At 37.7% G+C, this 22024-nt stretch overlaps 1 protein-coding gene across 2 annotated transcripts in view; it reads right to left on the bottom strand.

Moving 5' to 3' along the window:
* Positions 1–306: 306 nt before the first annotated feature.
* The window catches only part of pdlim4 (PDZ and LIM domain 4), a 47295-nt gene continuing 25577 nt past the window's right edge, over positions 307–22024 (bottom strand). Inside the window, exons 4-8 of one of the 2 annotated variants that reach the window (XM_028031413.1) lie at positions 14298–14563; positions 12000–12157; positions 6346–6484; positions 2567–2811; positions 307–2530 (exon numbers count right to left, since the gene is read on the bottom strand). In XM_028031413.1, the coding sequence (XP_027887214.1) occupies positions 2607–2811; positions 6346–6484; positions 12000–12157; positions 14298–14563 (768 nt within the window). In that variant the 3' untranslated portion in view covers positions 307–2530; positions 2567–2606. Of the gene's footprint in view, positions 2812–6345; positions 6485–11999; positions 12158–14297; positions 14564–22024 lie in introns of both variants that reach the window. The other variant, XM_028031411.1, reaches the window with a different exon arrangement.

The raw sequence follows: 22024 nt of genomic DNA, 5'->3' as shown, positions 1-22024 counted from the left end.
GAATGAAATCACATCATGGAATTACAGTTTTCATTTTATTTAAACCAAGAAAGAACAGTAAATGACAAGGAATACAAAAAAAAACAAAAACAAGAAAAATGTGTTGGCAGTACAATAAGTTAAACAGAGGAAAAAAAATACAAACTTTTTTCAGAGAAAATGTTTAAAGATACATGAAATGCAAATTGTCTATAAGTGAGATGTTATACTAAACCAATCCCAATGAAACAAAATATGTACAAGATCAAAGACAACATGTGGTGGTGTTAAAGTTTTTCTCATAATTTAAACAAATTACAAGCAAAGAAGCTAAAAACAGAGGAACTACTGCGAAATTCACTCTTCTTTCAGATTAAAAAAATAGCTTTGTTAGATATTTTCCTAAAATTAAGAATAATATCACTCTCCTCCATCCAGTTCACTTCACTATTCACACTAAGATAAGACTGATGGTCACAAATTGACGCTGTTTTTTATTCTTCCAGGAAAGGAAGCTACATATCATCTCAAGTCTTCTCCCTCCTGACACTTTCCTGTCTTCTCAGAGGAAATGGAGAAATAAATGTTATTGGCTTCATGACCTTGGCTCTAAGCGGACTCATGGATTCTTAATAAGAAGGGTACAAATAGATGCACATACTGTACATGCATATTGTCTTTTTTTCTCTCCCCATGAGATGTTCTGGCACCAAAAAAACCCAAAGCAGCAGGTATTACTACCACATGTTGTAAAGTCCATGTTTACTAGTTTTTAATTTTATTAGAAACCGTTTCCATTGTGTTCCCTCTAGTCTCTAATGCATAAAGTCATATTTAAAACTGTCATTAGAAGAAGGGAGTTCTGGTTTCAGCCTGAGGAGGCTTTAAAAACACCCCGGGAGTCGTGTTTGTGTGAGCAGGAATGCTTCAGAGCAATAGCTGAAATTCCTCTCCCACTCAGGTGCAAAAGTAAGAAAACATCCTCAGAAAAAGATCTGTACTCTGCTCCAAATGGCCGGATTCCAATCTTCAGGACAAAGAGTTCATTTGTTTTAAGCTCAAATTTATTGACATTTCTATGTCACATTTTAAAGTCACTGGAAGTATCATTTTAAGTTGTTCTTTAACAATTTAAAACTGGTTATTTAATAACTAAATAACTTGACAAACATTTAAAAAGCTTTCAAATAAATTCCTCTTTTGCTGAAGTTACATAATCTCACATTGAAGGCCAAATATCTTCTGTAGAAAAGTTTTATGATCAGGCAAAGACAAACACTGATGAGAAGATAAGATGATGGGGTTCAATGTGATCGGCACAGTAGTGGCAGAATCATGCTGGATGGCGGTTCTATTCTGCAAAGAAACCTTGTGCAGATTTGGTGGAATAATAAAGGAAGGAGAACTGCTAGAAACTTTAAAACCATTTAGGTTCCAACTGGATAATAATCTGAATTTGTAATCAAAACTGGTTTTCAAATGAAACATTGAGACGTTTCTATGGTCTACGCTGCGCAGATGGGTTCAGGGTTAGGAACCAACGTTTTTCAATGAGGCTTAACATCCAATAGGATTTTTGCCAGAAGTTTAATTAAAGCAATAAAACAAGTAGTTAAGGTACAACTTAAGAGATATCTAGCCAAATACTAGGAGGGATGCATGTACATATTTGATATTGCATGTAAACCTTTGATCTATTCGGGATAAAAGTATTTAACCTTATTGATCCAGTTCTTCTCCTGACCCCCAAAACAAACAAATTCACTGCAAAATGTTTATAAAGTTGATGGACACGTGGATGTAATGCTGTATAAAAATATGTTTATTTTAATGTGAAAATAAGTGTAAGTAATGTAGTTCACTCTGCATACAGAGACATTTGCTACAAAGTACTTTCCTCTGAATCTGAGCTCTGAGCTTCTGATCGAAGTTACTGACACACTGTGGCAACTTTTACTAATAGGAGGAAAAAAGCCTTATTTGTAGCATTAAAAAGTGAAAAGTGAACTGCCAGTAAGTTAGAAACAGAACAAGAACAATATTTAGCTGTAGTACTGTTAAATGACATTTGAACCCTTTTAACCAAAACTTAAACCACAGATCGCTGCAGACCACATGGATATGCAAAGCGAAAATTGTTATAAGCAGAAAACGGAAGTATTTCTTAAAAGCAGTTTTAGTTTTTGTCTCATCTTTTAAATGTGCATTGTGAGTTTTATAAATGACATTAAATATTAGACTGCTGTCTGTGATCTGGAAGCATGTGAACACAGTTCTTTGTATATGAGAGCAAGTGATTTTGTTTTCTTGGATTAGGTTAAAACACGAATCAATGAATGATGAATAATGGAGTTTAAAATGAATGGTTTTGAAGATTCTTCAATTCCAGGCCTCAACTTACAAATTTCAATATGCACAGCATTTATCAAACCTGTCAGAGTGAGAGTACTGATCTGGGATCATGGAAATTTCATACCACTCCCTCCCACCAAGGGAGGTAAAACTGATCCAACATCAGCAGTCGTACGCGACAGAGCCTGATCACAGCTGGCTACGACACTCAGCTCCTCACGCCACTAGATTTTGGTTTCCCCGTTTCCCCTACAGATGAAGCCAGTCTCCTCCTCTTAGACCAGCTCCACCTTGGAGTTAGGATACACGGCGACCACGTCGTAGCCCTCAGGCGGCTGGACGCGAGCCTTGGCGTGGGTCTCGCAGTACAGACTGTCCTCGATAAAGAAGTAGCCTCTCTGCTTCAGGTTGATGCCGCAGTCGTCACACATGAAGCAGTCTGGGTGGTAGAGTTTGTCCCGGGCCTTTACGATGGTGCCACTGCGCACAAATTAAAAAATGGTTAGAGCATTTTCTTTTCTTTCTAGAAATGCAACCATAGCAGCTGAGATGCTTTTCCTTTCATCAGACATATTACAGCATGAAGTCTGTCAGTGCTTAGTATCTGAAAACTACATAATGATGATAAATCCTGATTTTCCCAGGTTTTTGTGAAATAATAAGTAGAACTGATAAGTAGTTGTAAAACCTTTTCTGAATATGATGAGATGTTTATTTTGCACCACTGAACTGAAAACAATCTCTTAAAAAAAAAAGAAAAAAGAAGAAAGTGCAATGATCTGGTTGCTAAATGTGCGCACCATGAACTAAAGCATGTGATTCATCAGCATTCAGTCTGGTAAATGTCACACCTGCCATCTGAATAACCTGAAATAAAGTTGATCTTTGTTAGTTTCTGAATCTTCCACATTCCCAATCTTTTTCAAACATTGCACTTTGGAAAAAAATGTCAAATTCAACTGTAAAGCAGTACCAGTCAGGAAAAAGGTACAAAATCTTGAAAAAGTATTTTTTTATGGTATAATGAAACAAAAATGTTTTTGGAAAAGAACACCATGCTCACTGCCAAACATGGCGGTGGCAGCATCATGCTTCCATATTACTTTTCCCTAAGGAGGATGGATGTAAGCTTTGTATGCCAGTCAGTTTTGACCAGAAACCTTTAAGCCTCTGCTAGAAAGCTGAAGATAAAGAGAGATTTCATTTGCATCACTGAGTCCAAACATGCACAGAAATACACATAATTCTAACTTTATAAGAGGGAAAATTATGTGTTGGAATCAACTAGAGAATCTGGGGCTCATCTAATTACTCAGAGCGAAAAATGCTGACAGAATTTTACTGAATGTTAAAATAAATCACAAGATGCTTTGACAAAGCATTCATTTAAAGGTGTGTACTCTTATGTAACCAGGTTTTTTTAGACAGATGTGTTTGTTTTTCGGTTGAATTGCACAGGATTTAAATGTGATGTCATACATGGAAACAGTTTCAAAATAATTTATCATAGTTCATTTTTTCAAGGGTGTGTGTATACCTTCTGAGAGCCTCAGTGTCTATGGGTGTGTGCTGACGCTGTGATAATTACGTGAGCACAATATAAATTCATCTCAGACTTTACTCACCTTGAGCCTCATTGTGCCACATCTACATCCTTTATTTTTAATGTCAGAATATTACAGGGTTGGTTTTTTTAAATGCAGTCATAATTGTGGAGTGCTTCAATTCATATACAAACAAAAAAGCTTTCAAAAAGTTTGAATTGCTTCAGGGAGATGACATCATCGCAGCAACTAGGCATTAACACTTTAAAAGGTAATGAGTTATGATGACACAGTTGTTTATTTAAACAATATCTATGTAATTCAGACATTATCTTCTTTTACAGTCACTTACAGCCCTTTGCTTATTTGAATATACATGTCCGACATGTTATCTTGTATCAAAGGACACGTTCTGAGTGTGTTTATAAGCCGAAGGATCAGAGCTCCCACGCCTGGAAACTGGCTCCATTTGCCTTGAAAGTCACAGCTGGGATCACAGTGATTAAATTAAAGCCGACTTCATCAGGCTCCAGTTGCAAGTTAAAAACAGATGAATTTGCTAATTGTTGTGTTCAACAAAGGGAATAACTCTTATTAGGCAAAGAAGCTCATTAATATGGGTTTTTGTGCTTTTTACGCATTTAATATCTAATGAAACTTGTTTATAAGAGATGCAACAGAAAATCCAACTTTACAGCTCAAATGGAATGTAGCAAAACAGATTCTGGTGGCAAACTATTAATGACAATACTGACTGGCCAAATAGTTTATGTGCTGCTCTGAGTAAAACTCTAGTGACACTATTTACTGACCGAGATATTACAGAGGTCTGCGGTACCACACAAGAACAGTTTTCTTTTTAAAGTCACAAAACTTTAAAAACAAATTCTGTCTGTAAAAACAAGTTCTTTTATTTAGAACTTACATAGTTCTAAGTAAAAAATAACTGACTTTCTCCACTTCAGATTTTAAGGATCAATTGAAAAATCCTGTCTCAATATTAATGTTAGTAACTCTCATGCTAACTTCTGCAGCCACTCTATCTGCACTCATGAAAATTCCTTCACTCTGACAGGCCAGATGCTTGACAGATCTGCAACGTTTACACCATCCAACCAATTTTCTGATTAATTTAACTATTACACATTTGCTGATATGCACAAATGCATATGAATAAATTAGAATACAACTAGTTTCAGTAATTCAGTTAAAAATGGAAAATCCTGTATGCTTCTGTTACATGTTTTTAGAGTTTTTCTGTCAAATTTGTTATGGCCTATAGCTAATGCAAATCCTGTAAGTTCTTCAGAGAATTTGGATTTTCCTAAGACTAAGACCATAAAATGACGTTAATACAGAAAGACTGTGGGATGACCCACTCAGCCATGCAAACTTTAAAGTCATTATTATCATCCACTATGACAATAAACCATTGCTAATGAATAAAGCTGTTCACAGATTGCTCTATCCAAGTCTATCAAAAAAAACTTCAGTAGCAGGAAAAAGAGCAGTAGAAAGTTTAATACGTTGCCATGGTAGTGTAATTTATTGAGATTCATCCTCACAGATCATAAATGTTTAGACAGAGAAGATGGTGAGGCAATGACTAGGCAGAAAGCAGAATTAAAGCACATGATGCTGTCAGAGCGACACCCTTCAAAGCCCACAGCAACATACAGAATGTGGCCAAATCACATGCAGCACATCTACTTTATAAAAACGACAAGACCTAATTTTTCACAAAATAATCCCCTTACTTTTAGATGAACATTAAAAATGCATTCAGAAATGCCAAAATGAGAAAGACTGTGACAGCAGCTTAATGCTTTAGTTCTGGACTGCAGCACAGTGATCATTAAATCAAAATCCTGCTTCTTTTTAACTACAATGGAACCACTCACGCTTGACTGTAAAGCCTCTTGTCACAAAGCTCTATACATGCTCCAAAAAGCTGTAAAATGCTCAGAGGTCATAACAGGCTGTTCCTGCCTGCAAGCCCCCCAATGTGTTCCTGTCAGTGTAAAGCGAATGACATCACTGCCTACCTGTGGCAGCTTTTATGCAGGTTACCGGTGCTGGTGGTTACTTTGGCAAACAGACTGTATGCATATCTGTACCTATGTCTAACCGTGCAGCTATGTGACGCTGGGTGTGGAGTGTCTTTGATTAATCATTAAATTTCATAAATTTTCTGAAAAATGGTGGCCGGTTGGTGGAGGTCGAATGATGTGAGTTAACCTCTCTGATTCCAGCCAGAGTAAAACCTTGACTCACCTAGTGTGGGTCTTAAAACTTTACGACCGTAGGCGACGTGACAAAACAGCCAGAAGATATATGATTTCCAGATGCAGTTTAAGCATTTCAGCACTCATATGCTTATATCTAAACCATGCAATTCATTACACATTTTTTTCAGTTGAGTTGGAAAAAGTATTGTAATTTCTTTGCGTATTCAACTTAAATCACTTACACAATGCCGTTACAGCAGCGTGAGCACTGCGGGAGCTTCTGCAGACCAGACATGGGGCTGGGGATCGGGCTGCCCAGCTTTGGTATGGGAGACCTGACCGGAGATCTTAAGCTTCTCATTCTTTCTGTTGGTGACAAACCTGTTGGCAACAAAACAATAAGAAATAAACATAACTTTAGCCCAAAAAATGTTACAAGCAAGACTCTCATAGCATAAACATTGAACAGTTTTCCAACATCAACATTTTCTCTGTAGGTCTCTGTGAAAAGTTTATCTTACACACAGGTTGTGTTTGCTTTGCTTAATGTGATTTGATGATAAATAGATTTCTGATTCTGCTTATTTTATCAGTAATTTGAATGGCTTTCAGACATTCATTCAAATATTCTCCATGCATGTTTGAACAGAAAGTTTCTGTAACTTCTCAAAAAGATTTGAAAATTGTGACTATCAGTTCCATGTAATGCGGAAGATTAGAGTAATTTCTCATGCTGTCGGGTAATAAATAACATTTGAAAACGAGTTAATTACTGTAAGAAAGGATACAGGTTTCTCTATGACAAACTGCTACAAATATTGTGTAACTTGGCAAGATGAATATTTTTTTCTGTTTTTTACTTGACTGCATCTGCAGCAACAGAAACCTGGAAACAGATAAGGTATGACAGGAGATTAAGATTTCACAAATTATTACTTTGGTACTATAAATCACAACTGCTGTCTAAACAAGATATGTGATAAATGCATTAAACTAAAACGATGTTTCAACACCATTTTCAGGTGTTATTGTGTAATCCCCAATTCCTACTTACATGCTACTGACTAAACTGAACGATATCATCTTATTATCTGGTGTAGTTTATTTTTGTGAGTATCCTATAATGAACATCACAAACTGGAATTGTCAAAAATTACAATTTACTGATGAGTTAATTTGTTTTTCGGTGAGACGTCTTTGTTCTTTATGGAGCTTATAATGCTGCAAAATGACCAACAGACAGAAAAATCCTCCTAATAAGAACCGATGTCCTCTGCCGATGTTGGGAAAAATGTGCAAAAACATTTATATGAGAGCTTTTAGAAAAAGTAATATGTATGAGTTGTTTGGATTAGTGGAGGAGTGATGAAAGTGGATCTTTCAGGCATAAAAATAAGAGTTAAGGTTTAGGAATAGGTTAAGCTTTTTCATTCAAACAAACTACCTGAAAGTTAATGATGTCAGATTAACCTGGATCGTTAAACAATAAAGATTTGCATTTATATTTCTAAAAATGTAAAGCCACTGTATGCAGTTTGGTTTTGATCCTTGGCAAGTTGAAACATGAGACCAGAATGACGCGCTGCCACTGCAAGCATAGGCACAGCACTGCGCTCCTTTTCACAGCACAATAAAATAAAAGTCTTGAAATAAATAAACATTCCTTGGGCTCCACTTTTGTCTTCAGCTTACATCGCTGTCTTGAATTTCCCTTTTCTTCCTCTTACGTTTTGTCCTCCCCATGACTTTCCTGTGTTCTCTGTTCATGTTTCTGCAGCAGCATTTCCTGGTAAGAATTCACCAGTCAAAGCCAATTGATAAAGGGAAAACATCCAATACCACAAAATCCACAATTTAATCATCATACCATTATGCAACAATCACATGAGTTGTGAGTACAATTATTATACTGGCTGGAACAGTCGGAGTCAGCTTCTTCACATTTTTATTGACTTCAAATCCAAATCTTGTTACAATCTGTTAAAGTAATGACGCATAAGCGATAGGGGTGATAATCATGGTGGGTGTAGATGAGTTCCCACAGATGGTGAGTTTTATGAAGAGCTGACAGCTTAGATCATCAGGTGTTTAGTTATGCCTGCTTAGTGGGTATGAATGTGGCGTGCTTTACGCTGGATGTCTGAGCTACTTTGGTCGTTCAAAGTGCAGTAAAGCAGATCAGAGGAGTTCATAGTATGACGGATCAACATCACTGATGATGTGCCAGGAGAGGATATTCAAGCCAACCGAGCTGGTATGAGGAACACTAACCACAGTTTAATCAGCCTTCATCTGGAACTGGGCTTAACGCACCTTTTATTCCTCAGTAACTGCAGACATGTGACTGAACTACGTTGCATTCACTGACATTCACTCTTAAATGTGGCTTTAATATCTCTACAATGTAATAATGAACTGCAATGGAAAAAAATAATGTGCTGCACAACTCTAGAGTGACTTTCTACTAATTAGGCTAACTAATAAATGGTTTCCAACCACACACACCCACACACACCCACAAGTGCAGAAAGTGCTTGGCTTGTTTAGTCTTGCTTGAGTTTTAAATTCAGATGGTGGAACCGCTTACAGTAGCCTGATTCCCAGCCACCTTTCAACTACATTTAGACAACAACAGATGCATTTATGAATACATCTGTTCACCATGTATGGCTTTATGTAGCAAAGTGGTTAAACAACTTTTGTTCTTATTTTACAGCAAAGCTAGTTATAAACAATAAACATTGAAATAATGTACTTATTAATGCAACTGTACTGAATTATAATTGCTGCCCAGCTTTCTGCAAATTTCCAATGGCAGTTTGACAAAATAAAATCTAAGAGTATTTGAGCGCTTCTTGCCATCACCCAAATCTTTGCAGAGTCTCCGTTGGATTGAAGTCTGGGCGGCACAGCTCCAAAACGTTATTATTACTTTTAGTCAGTAGAAATATGTTAGCAAAATTTTTAAAAAATTCTATAAGTGAGCCAGGTGTACAAAGTCACTTTTACACCTGGCGCCTGAACTTGGGCTATATTTAAGCCCAAGATCAAATATGGAATATATATGTATGTATAAATATGTATAAATATAGCCTAATGGCTTTCCTCCTCAATGTCTATGACAGATAAATAAGTTATTGCCTTACTGCAATAGTAACAAGAATTTGTGAAAAAACTCAAAATATGCAGAAGTTATTTAGTTTGCAGGTGATTTTCTAAAATGTTACAGAAAACCAAGATAAATTTCAGGAAAAAGAATTTAATCGCAAAAACGCGAGTTTCTGTTCAACTGTTTTCTTATTGTAAAAATTCCATGTTGGCTTTAACAACACAGAATATTAATTATAACAGCAACTCGACAATTATTTGGCCAGAGCCTGGAGGATTTCTGGTCAACTGTCACTGTTGTTTACTTTACCTCTAAAAGCCCCTTAAACACAACATGACCTCTGCAGGAGCTAACGCCTTCAGACGGCAACCAGATTTAAAAGCTCAATAATAAAGTAAGGCGCTGTTCAACTAGAGTCACATGTCAACACAGTTTGTTTCTTGATAAGGGGAACCATTTTTTTTAAAAAAAAACAACAAAGACATGTGAAACATCCGTGGTTAGATTTCAGATTTAAAGGCACAGAAGTGACAAAGAGACATACGGCTTTTAAAAGGGTCTCTGTATAAACTTGAAGCATCTTTCTGTTACAACGAGGGCTTGAAGTGTCAATCAACCCTTCATTCCCCAAGCTGAGAGACAACGGACAGCAGACAAGAGAGGCGGCTTTTAATCTGTAAAGTTCATCAGTGGTGTTAGATTCTCTCTCTCCAGTCGCTTTCATCTGTCATTAGCATTTGTCTCCTTCTTCAGCTCTTGTTTTTTGTGCTCCACTAAGTGTTATGAAGGTGATAAATTAGAGAAGCTGTGTGGTTTGGCTTTGCCCTGGGCCTCACTGTGGGAGCACTTTACTTTGTTTCTGGTGCTTTGAATTATCCTGTCAACTCTCACTTCAAAGCTACAGGCTGAAATGTTGTGACAGTATCTAATGCAGAAGAGAGAAAAACAAAGATTGCTTCATACTAAACCTGTGAGAAAAAGACTGAACAAAAAAATGTTTTTGCATTAGAATAAAAAATATTTAGAAAAATGTGAACAAATGTACTCTTCAAAAGTACCTCAAATAAATGTAAGTGAAGTTTGTAATTTATACTTTCATTTTGTTTAGTTTGGTCTCATTTTCTAAAGTATTTCTTTCTTGTATTCAGCTATAGTTCCACTGATCTTTGTGTTTTCCATGTTTCTCCTTGCAGTATTTTCTCTTCCGTTAAATAGTCCTTCCTGTTCAGTAACCACTCCTCTGTTACCATCCCCTCATGTCTTGAAGAGTACTTCATTATCTCTCATTATCAGTAAACATCTATTATATTACCTGCTTCCTGCTTGTGTTTTGGTTCAACAAAAAATGGCCGTTGGTCAGAATGTGGAAGAACCAGTAACTATAATCCATGATGTCCTGTTTCCCTGCTAAACAGTAACAATGTGAGACGGAGCAGTTTACTTCCCCACTCCGCAAAATGGGAAAGACAAGCAACGTGTTGATGTTCATCTCGAGTATGAAATCTGTACCATAAACGTTTTCTGTTCTTTTACATTGTTTTGTTTGTTCATTTTACTTACATTTACAAATACTTTTCTTCTTTATGTATTTTTAATTAGCAAAAGACTTTTGTGTTGCAAGCTGCAACTTCAATAAATGCAATTTTGGGTTAAAACTATTTAACTTACAACAAAATCAAAAATCCTACTCAAAATCAAAAATAGTCTTGAGTTCGGGGTATGATTTAGATTCTCATCTTGAAAACAAAATCAAAAGGTTTTTGTAATATTTTCTACTAGAAAATATAAAAGATATTTTACTGATGCAGTTAAAAGTTGTAAACTCAACTCACTGCATTCACTTTTATGAAGATTCTTTTTATGTTAGCTTCTAAGAGAAACATTAATGATGAATATCTTCTTTTTATTGGTGCATAAATACTCACTAACTTATAATTACCTCTCCCACCCCCTAAACGTTTGTCCAGCTTCAGTGGTAAACATGGAGCATGAAGAGAAGGTTTTAGTTCCAGGGATTAACTTTCTTCTGCTGCTGTTAGCATCACATGACTCCTCTTCAAATGAAGGAATGCCAAGTAGTCAGACAGGAAAGCCGTATTTCTCACTTTTATTGTCTTCTGTGAAGTTGTTTTTGCTCTAAATTGCTTTACCAAAACTTCCCTCCCCCGGATTTTCTTCTTTTCAAGATCTATTTTAAAACACTTAGGCTTTCTCTTTCCTTTTGCCTTTGCTTTTCTTTCAGTTATTCTCATGTCTCTCCCCCTTCCTATCTGTCTTTTAACTCGGTTGTCAGTGTTTTTCTATAAAAGGAAAACTATGCCACTAGATAGAGGAGCTTAAACAGTCAGAGCAAGAATCACAAGCCACATCTGCAAAGCAGGAACTATTTATTCCCAAACGCCTTGTGTTTATGTGACTGTTTAGAAGAAATGCATTGATGTATGAGAGCAGAACCGAATGCTTATTTCATGCCTGCTTTGAAGTAAACATAACTGTATTGTAACAACTGGTGGTAATGTTGTGCTGATTTTTTAAAGCTTGACAAAGCCACAAATTAAAATGTACAACTTTCCAACATTCTGTTTGTCATTCTGAACCATTTCCTGACACTTTTGCATAGAGAGTAAAACCCTTCAATGGAGCATAACTGTATTCCTCAACCTACAATTCCATTATTCAACAGTCAGAAGACTTTCTAAATATTTGGAGTATGCTGATATTTCTGCAAAGGTTTGGACCGATTCCATTTGTTGCTTTAATATCAGACACAAACACATGAGCCCATACCTCCGTCCTCGGCGTCCAGGATCTCCTGGAGGTATTTGAAGGAGCCAGACTGTTTGGGTGCAGAGACTGGCTCTTCATAGTCCTGAAGCATCTTGTAGACATCTGACTGGGGGTCGAAACCATTACGGCTCACTGGGGACTGCGGAGGAGGCTCTGGACTGAAAACCACATAAGAAGCATGACTCAGTAAAAGTTTTTGCAAAGCAGCCAACAGATGACGGTTAGGAGTGAAGAACATGTGTTTAGCAACAGATGAAGGAGAAAAGAATAAATCTCTACAGATTCCGGTTTACCTGCACAAATGCTGATTATGCAGCATTATTTTTATATGAACACAGCTAATAAAGAAACAATTTACTTAAAGTGTAGATCCCACATTAACATACTGCATTATCCATTGGTCAACCTCAGTCACATGCTGTGACTCACTGCACAACCTGCAGTTACATCAAATGTGTGTAGATGTTATTTTAAAGAGTCTGGTTAGTGATGCACCAATCAATCAGCCAGGTGCTGAAAAACTCGAATCTTTATTGACTTGAATGCACTAAAACTGCATCGAGTCTGTAAATGTATCAAGAAACAGAATGCTGTTTGTAAAACATTTATTTTGAGTTTTGTTAAAATCAGATAAAAGGAAGAAGCAAATGCTTCCTACTGTACTTCCATAACAAAGAAACAGCAGCACAGTTTTGTTTAATGGTTACTGTCTTTTACATTCAATTTGCATTTGGAGGCAATATTGAAATAAATAAGTCTATAATTGTATCAGCCAGGAATAATATTTTTTGATATTTAAATAATTTCCTGGAAACTTAAAACTTATTGGGCTGTTTTTCTACAAAGCAAAATGTTTTGATAAAATTAGGTGATTGACAGTCATCAATAACTAAATTGATTTATCTCTTTTACATAAGGTTGTATGTTATAACCGTATCTATTAATTGAAGTTTTGATCCTTGTTTGGGTCACATTGAGTCTTTATAATCAACTTTAGTCACAGGGTTGGAAACGTCAACGACATGTGGTCACCAGCCACGCTGCTATTTATGTCCGGAATAATCAGGTATGAAAAAATATTTTTAACACTGGATTTAGGTTAAATATACAACAATGGCCTAAGAAAAAACAAAGAATATAAAAGGAAAACAAATCACCAATGCAAGAGTGGAAAAACGTTTTTGTAAAATCAGAATGGATGCACCAGAACCAGAGGTGTTTCCTTTATTCTAGATGTGATACCTTATGCTGGGATTAGTCTGGGATTATCAGCCGCTCCATGCCACGCCTGTGCTTGCTCATTCATTCAGATTGAAAGCTTCAAGCTTTAGGAAGATGACGAGCTGAGCTGCTGACGGATGTGTGCAGACCAGACACACGTAACGGCACGTTTGTCTCCAGACTCCTTTTCAGGAGCACCAGTAAGTCACACGACAGAAAAAAGCTCAGCTCTGTTTGAAGTGAAGCTGAGTGATGGAGAAAAATGGCAGTAATAAACTAAGTTGGAGAAGCAGAGTGACAGAAGTCAATGGATGCCATGAAAATAGTTTTAAATATTAGGTTTTCCGTTGGGTTTGGGGTGGAGCCCTGGATGGGATTAACAGTCCAGTCGGAGGGAATTCTGGGAGTTTTTCAGAGGATGTTCACCAGGGAACAGGAGACACAGGTTTATAACCCGCTAGAGGGAACACACAACAGCAAATGGCTTTTCCAGGCTATCGGGGGCGAGCCGCGCAGGTGTGTCGAAGGATATCCAAAATGTGTCTGTTAGGATCTGCACATACAGACATCTGCCATGTATGACATACTGCAGCTCTGTTTTTGAATGAAATCCTACTTTGAGCAGTTTTAACTTGATGGATTTCAGAGCCTGTCGCTGGAGACGGGCTCCTATTTCCTTGTGTGGTTTCTCACAGCCACGGTGTGCAGTGAGGCTGATCTGGGAAATCTCACGGAGAGATATTCTGAAAGCCAACAAGCCTTAACAGCTTGCACGGACATGGTTCACTGTTCTCCACTCATACAGGTTACAGCAGGAAAACAACCTGGATCTCTTTGTTCTTTCCTTAATCTGGGTTTTGTATGGAACAAACACATTAAAATGAGGGCTTATTTTGATGGCAACTCTACAGAAAAGCTCAGAAAGGCAGAACAAGACTAATTAAAACAGCAAAAATAAGGTGCAAATTAGAACACAAAAACAACCTCACACAGCTAATCCACTAGAGCTATTGATCCTGCAAATTATGGTTCATTGTCGGTACTTATGTCGTTTGAAAATCACGTTTATTGTCTCACCTGTGTGTGGCGCTCAGGCTGAGACCCCCCATCTTGCCTGGCAGGGATCTGTCCTCGTTGCTGCCATTATGAGCATAAAGCCCAGCTGGGTTGTTGTACTGAGCATGCCCAGTTCCGTTCCCATATCCATAGCTGTGGCCGTTGTTGGGTCTGGTGTGTCCATTATTCAGGTGAGTGGGCTGAGGAGTGACAGGGGACTGCGGGTCAGAGGTGTATGAAGGTTTACGACCGTAGTTGCCAGAACTGCTGGTGATGGGACGGAAATTCTGCAAAAGAGAAAAAGAAGAGGAAGAAAGGCAGGTCAGGAGGGATGACTTTAATATTTAAATGTAAAATGAATTAAAATCAAACATAACAGTGGAGATGATGCTTGGAGAATTTCATGGAAAAGAAACTTGAAAACGTTTAGACAGAAAAGTTAAAAGATTCCACTTTTTTAATAACTGTTCGCTCCTGCTTTCCAATGGGAGTCAAATATTAGTTTTTATGATATCTTGTCTATTTTTTGTTACATTTGCATTTAGGTTGCCTTGCCTCGACACCTACATAACTCTGCTGTATCCCTGGAGTTTGTGCAGAGGTCAACACCCTCCTCATGCATTTGCACAAACGCAATGATGACATCATTGAGCTGCTTGGTGTTTACTGCAGCTATCAGTGCACTTAAGAGATAATGCTCGCTTTGCAGCCGGGCTCGGATGTCCACAGACAGAATTTTCCAGATAAGGTTTTACTGCACCGCTCGCGCTTATGTCACCACTTCTGATACCGCTTCAGGCCTTTGAATTTCCAAGATAGCCAGCAGCTTTACTGACTAAACAAGGCTGCACATTATCACAGCTTCAGAGTTTTTAAACATTTTAGCTGAGATGGAGACACTTGTTTACAAGTCTGACCGTGCATCGGCATGAAAAACAGATTTCTGTAATTCTGAGCCAGTGGAATGGGTGTGTGTGTGAGCATGTGTGTGTTCTGGGCTGGTTTAAAGTGCCTCAGCCACAGGTGTTGGAGGTTCAGAGCCTCCGCAGCCAGAGCCTGTTATTTCAACAGATGGATCTGCTGGATGTCCTCCTGTTCTCAGCTTTCCCCTGGACCACACACACACACACACACACACACCCACACACACAGGTCTATGGTAATTGTGCAATCAAAGCTTTTCAAAGTGTGGTAGGATTTCCCTCTACAGCAGCAAGTCTTAGCTTTGAAATTTCCCACCATTGTCCAGTCCCTATGGAGGACCAAATCTGACATAATAAATATATATTTATGCTTTTATTTTTTATTATCCATAGCTTGCAATAAAGCTCGATCTATGTAGGACCAAAACTGGCATAATAAAAAATATAATATGTATTACATTAAGCAATAAAATATTGCTTTTATTTTTTTATTATGTCAGTTTTGGTCCTCCATAAGTCCCATGCTATTAAAGAAAATATAAACCACAAACACTCCTTAAAAATTCAACAATACAGGCAGATTTGAACAAAAAAGGCTTTGATTAAAATATTAGTGAAGAGTTAATTCAGAGCTACAGCAACTACAGTAAAGTTTTCTCCACTTTTCATGTTGTAACCATAATCATGAATTTTATTATTTTATGTGACAGACCAACACAAGATAGTACTTTTTAAATCTTTTATAGTATTTGAAAATTGTGTTGTGAATTTGTATGCAGGTGAAACCAGTTTGGCTGCAGTTCCATCTGTAGGTCCTTTGGGTTTTGCCTCTAACAGCTTCATACATCTGGAGACATTTTTGCCGGTTCTGCTTTGCAATAAAGCTCAAGCTGAGTCAGGATAGATGGAGAACATCTGAAGGGTGCACTTCAAGTCCTTTCAACGATTAAAACATGGATTTAGGTGTGAACTTTGACTGGGCCATTCCACACTGGAATTCCAGTGTAGATCTAACTGATCATTGTCCTACAAGAAAACGTAGCTTCCTGTCTGTATTAAGTGTCTTGCAGACACTAACAGGTTATTCCATGATGTCACTGTACCCAACTTCTAACTTGGTGTCAACTCTGATCAGCTTCCGTGTTCCAGCAGTACGATGCTGGCACCACCATGTTACCCAAAGTGACTGGTGGTGCAGAATGATGCAGGATTATGTCTACCTCAGACTTAGTGTTTTGGGTGCAGAGTGAAATGGTTTATTTTGGTCTCATTTAACCAAAGCGCTTTCTTTTTAATGTCTCCTGTTTGGTTGTTACAAGCTGCAACAAGCCCTCATGGCTTATCTCAACAATCATTTTCTTCTTGCTATTTTTCCACAAAAGCCAGAGTGGAGTTCATAACTAATACTTATCCCATCATCACCTGGATTGTTGTATTGTGCATGCCGCCTGAGTTGTGGATCTCTGCAGCAGTCAGATTAGGTGAACCACTCACTTACTGTTTTAGGACAGTAGGTTGAAAAGTCATGTGAGATGTTTAAACTCCACAGTTTGACTGGTCTGGTGTGTTTCTAGTTCTTCATGTTGCTATTTCTCCACTAATGGACCATTAGTGATGGTCAAACAGAACCTAAAGCCTACACTGAAAAGTGTTTGTTGTATCAAAATGAAGGACTGAGAATTCACATTTTTTTTATGTTAATTTGTTACAAAAAAGTCCTACATTTGTTAAGCACGGGCTTTTCTTTCATTGTGGTACTACATATAATTCTACTAAAATACATTTAATTTTGTGGTTTTAATCTAACAGTGGAAAAAGGCTAAGTTCTTAACACAAAAGTGAAATGTGAATTACTTTTGAGAGGCAGTTTAGAAGAAAAGAAACAATAAATTCTGAGTAATGACGACCAAAATAGAACCAAACAGGCCAGACTAGATCCTGCTTGTTTTCTTAAGATTCTTATTCTTACGCTGCTGACTGCATGACGACCACATTAAGGCCTCGGTGTTTTTGTAAGTTCTTTGGTTTGGCCTAACAATTTAGGAGTGTGAAGATTCTTTAAATAAATTAAATTCTGAAATCAACTTTTGTTTTAAAATGAAAAGATCCACCAAAAATTTAGGATTGGCAGGAATTTTGATGTTACTATTACTAGTTTGTGCCAAACCCTTTTCCCTCCAGTTATCTCCTTTTCCCCTCTAACAAAACATTTTGACAATATTCAACTTTTAAGATTTCTGTTTCTAACTGCTATCCTTGCGCACTTTTTTTTAATCCTCTTTAATCTTTCAATTTCCTGAGAGTATATCAATAACTGAGGCAGAATTTCTTCAAAAACAAATAGCTGTCCCTACATGCCTTTTTTAGTCTTCATTATTCGTTTCTCATTCTTAGACAAGGTTAAATCTCCAGATAACAATCAGAAGAATAACTGACACAATCGGGCGAGCTTAGTCATGCCTGCGCTCTTAGAAAAGTGGGAAGGAAAATCCATGAGAGTGGATTTTGTTACACGTTCCAGTTGAAACTTAATAGACATTTGATTTATGATACTGATCTATGCAAACATGAGTGGAGGACGACAGGTAATCCTTTGTTAACATATATAATGACGTGTTCAAAAGAAAGATAAAAGTCGAAGAATTGATTTTTGTTTTACAGACCTAAAGGGAAGTGACCAAGAAGAGCTACGCAAAGTTTGCTTGCCCAGCCCATGGTTGTAAATTTGATAAAGATTAGATACTATTATCCTTAGAATGAAATGAATAAAGGTAAAGGATGTGCTCTGGTCTTCCAGCTACGATATACACCTGTATTCTGCATTTCCTGTAGAAATACAGAAAAAGCTGGGATATTTTCAACCGGACAGACCTGACTGAAATGGGGTGACTTCATGTATTTTGACTGAACCCAGCCAAGCCAAACCTTTCAGCCTTTCCTTTTGTCTTTTCATTCTTGCAGCGCTCTCTCTCTGTCCACGCCCGTTTCACAGATATTTTCTTTAGATGGATGGTAGATTTATAAGGCATCACATCTGGTGCATGCCTTATAAAAATGCCGGTATGGTAACATTCAGAACCTGTTGGTGCCTTTGAGCTGCAGGAACGGTGCAGCGGCTTGCCGTCTTTAAGTTACCTGTGCCAAATCTTCCTCAATAAGATGCATATTTTCATTTTGAAAGTTTAGAGATGTTGATGTGGGCTTTTATCTAAAAATAAAATGGCTCTTACAATTCAGTAAAATTTGGTGCAATCTGCTTTTTCAAACAAAAACAGACTGAACTGCTATATTTATGAGGCCCAGCATTGTCCAATTCCCATAAATTGAGGAATCCACGTGATTCAAACCAGTGTGCTTTTCACTCGTAACCAAGCATGGCTGATGTTTCAGGAAGACTTGCAGTCTAAGGGAGTGTGTACACACAGAAAGGACCATGAAGAATGAGGGCAAAGAGAGAAAAGAGTGTTTACTTTTGACTGTACTAACACACTTCAAAATGTGTTACTGAGGTAATTTTAAGCCACAAACATGTCCACTCAGTACACTGACAGAAAGTCCATCTGATTAATGCGAGTCTCTCAATGTGCAGCTACAAGCGGGTCAGACTGTGGCAGAGCGGCTCTAGGAGAAGAGGTGATTCGGGACCAGAGGACAGACGTTGGGGGTTAAAAGGTGGAGGAGCTTAAATGAAAGCACATGTTTGTTTATAACTGGAGACTAAGACTTAAGCCCAACTGCTTCACCAGACACACATACAAGTTCATGACAATGCTGAAACATTCACCCACTTCCTGTCTTTGCTGCCTCCTGCACAGTTTAATTCATTCAAAGTTAAGCTTTTCAGATAGCAGCCTGCACTACTAACCAAACGGTTCACGGTTCCCTGGGCCTGACCCACGTTTGAAAGAGCGACAGAAAAGGCCTGACGACAACAATGAGCATCAAGCGCTGCAGAAAAGTTGGTCTGAAAATGTAAAATGTTTGACAAACATTAAGCAATAAAGAAAAAGTTAATTCTAATAAATGTTGTAAATAACCTAACCACACATATGTATTTATGCTTTAGTAACAGTTTCACTGAACATACAGTTAAAAGAGAAAGTAGCAGCCAGGTGCTGCTGACCAGGAAACTAGATTAACTAACAGGAGTTCTGGAAGTTTGTTGTTCTGCAGCAAAAGAGATTAAAAAAAAAAACAATGACTGTAGAAAAACAATTGTTGCTGCAAATTAATAGAAGAAGGCTCAATAGCTAACAGTACTGTACAGTAAGAAATATTTTTTATGTGTCAATTTGTCAATGAGAGGACAGGAAAGAAAGTGACAATGCTCCATCTTAGAATCTACAGGCCTTAGCATTACAATTAAGAAAGACTGAATATGTGTTTAGTTTGATTTGAATGCCTGCTATAAAAAGTTTTTTTAGCTTGTATGGCAATATAGTCAGGGTTGGTTGGCTGGAGGCAACTCCAACTTCAAGACTCCAATCTTTGGACATAAAAGTGTGTTTGTTTGTAGTTATTACTTTACTGATTGTACCTTATAAGAAAGTCATTCTTAATTTCTGTTTACCGATTCTCTGCACATTGTCAATAAAATCATTCATTGAGGACAGAAGAGACCAAAGCAGAGATATCTGCCAACAATGGACAGCAAAATGTCTGGCAAAAGTCAAGCACAGCCTGTACAGATGTGTGTGGTGGAACCTTAATAAATATTTTTTTGTTTATGAAAAAAAGTAGTATAATAGTTTTAAAGCTTGTTCCAGTGTTTTTTCCTGGACCAAGTACTTTGTGGTCACTGAAAGGCCAGTAATCCACTCTTAATCCCCATGCAAAGTTCCAATTTTTCACTAAAGAAGTTTAAAATCGAAGCTGTATCGCAGCTAAATCAGAGTTAAATACTCTCAGGTGGGTTTGCTATTAGAAAGAAGGTCAAAATGAGTTCAAAATGGAATCCTTTTAATCTGCACACACCTGAAAATGAAAGATGTGTAAATCAAATGCATCTAAATGATTCCAGACAGGTGGAGCCTCATGAACAAAAAAGGTTTTAACGACTCCATCTACTTCACAACATGCCGAGAGCTACACACCTGAAACCGATGTGGACAACTCAGGGGATTAGTGGTTAGTTACTGAACACAAACACTCGCATATAAAAGCAAGATGATTTGCAGATGGGATGTCAAAGAAGAATATTTTGTGAATTATTGAAGCATTTGGTACACCAAACAGTCAGGCTTGCTAAGGTCAACAGACCATTAAATAACTGGACATCCCATCCTGAAAGGAACAGCAGGTTTAACTGCAAATACTTCAAAACAACAGCATTGTTCCTTTGACAAAACAAAAGTGTTTTATGTGCACACTTTTGTTTTAAAAGCATAATTCAGTTCCAGGCAGCAGGGGAATTATAGCCTGCAAGTCATGCAAGGAGCTTATCTGTCAGCTCCTATTAATGTTAGCTTGGAGAATTTGCTTTCTGCTGCCAACGCCTGAGCTGAGACTGGAAGCTTCCAGTGACGTGTGATCCAGACCTCTCGGCTTCATCATTGTGAGGCCCCATTCTTTCCACAGGACCATAGTTCTTGACCACAATAGCTAACAGTATAATGATAGGTTAGCTGCCATGAATGACACTGAGGAACTGTGAGCCAGAAGAACTGCTGTTTGACTTAAACATTGACAGCAGGAATTTCCCACTTACTTGAAGCTGCCACTTTATAACTTCAGCGAAGACGCTTTAAAACATGAGTAACTGATAGAGTAGTAACCATACTGGTGTGTGAAAATGTTTCAAGAGAAAAGCTGATAACCATGCAGTTAAAGTCATTTAGAAGAAGATCTGATGTATATTTCCTTCCTATGATCCTTTTTAATCCATTAAACAGACTCTCACTCTTAATGGATTCAGATTTTGACCTGACCTTGCATTCAGAATGGCTGCTGTATTAGAAATTTATTTTAGCTGGTCAATAAGTTGGTACTTTGAGTCAGTCTGTTGATTAGCAATGCCGAGCAACTGGTGGGGAGGAACTGTGGTGCATTTCTCAATGTCCATAAAGATGAAGAAAATGTTTTCTGAAATATTCTTTAAAGCATGAGATTAGGAATCATGATGACAAAAATCCAGAGTTTTGTCATCTACTGGGAGCTTAGAGTGGATTTTCTGCTGGACTGTACCATGGAGAGTCAGGTGAGGATGTTTGGGGGTTTGATCAGGAAGCTCCATGGATGAACGATTTGGGAGGTTTTCTAGTGACATCCCAGAAAGAGGAAACCCAGATCTCATTGGAGGAACTGTTTATCCCCTCATTGGGCTAAGGGTTCCACTGAATACATTTTGTATTAACTTGTACTGCCTACTTTTCAGTGATGCTATGTAAGTGCTTCTCAAAATGCCCACTGGATGGCAAACATGTAATCTGGATTGATGCGGAGAAGTAAAGGCAAACGATTGGCCGTTTAAAAAGAAGCGGGAAAGAAGAACTTACTGCAATAAAACATTGATGACAAAACAAATACACAGAATAATAATACTTAAAACAAAAGCAATTGATGGCCTAGCTATGACACCTTGTCATGACCTAACCCTTACCACTCGCCTTTATCCCAATCATTTCTATTTTAAGAAGTTACATTTGCCATTCAGTAGCCTGTGGTCACTCTTTCCAAAATATGAGCACACTTCCTAAAAAAAAAACCCTGCATCATATGGTTGTACTTTTTTTATATAAACAGTCATATGGTTGCTTGGTTGGTAGCCAAAAACTACAGCATTTCCTCTAGAAGTTTTAAGAGAATCTCCAGGGGTCTCAAGGTGAA

The sequence above is a fragment of the Xiphophorus couchianus genome, chromosome 11, assembly GCF_001444195.1.
Source record: "Xiphophorus couchianus chromosome 11, X_couchianus-1.0, whole genome shotgun sequence".
In the NCBI taxonomy this organism is placed as follows: domain Eukaryota; kingdom Metazoa; phylum Chordata; class Actinopteri; order Cyprinodontiformes; family Poeciliidae; genus Xiphophorus; species Xiphophorus couchianus.
This window is presented reverse-complemented; position numbering and strand designations above follow the sequence as displayed.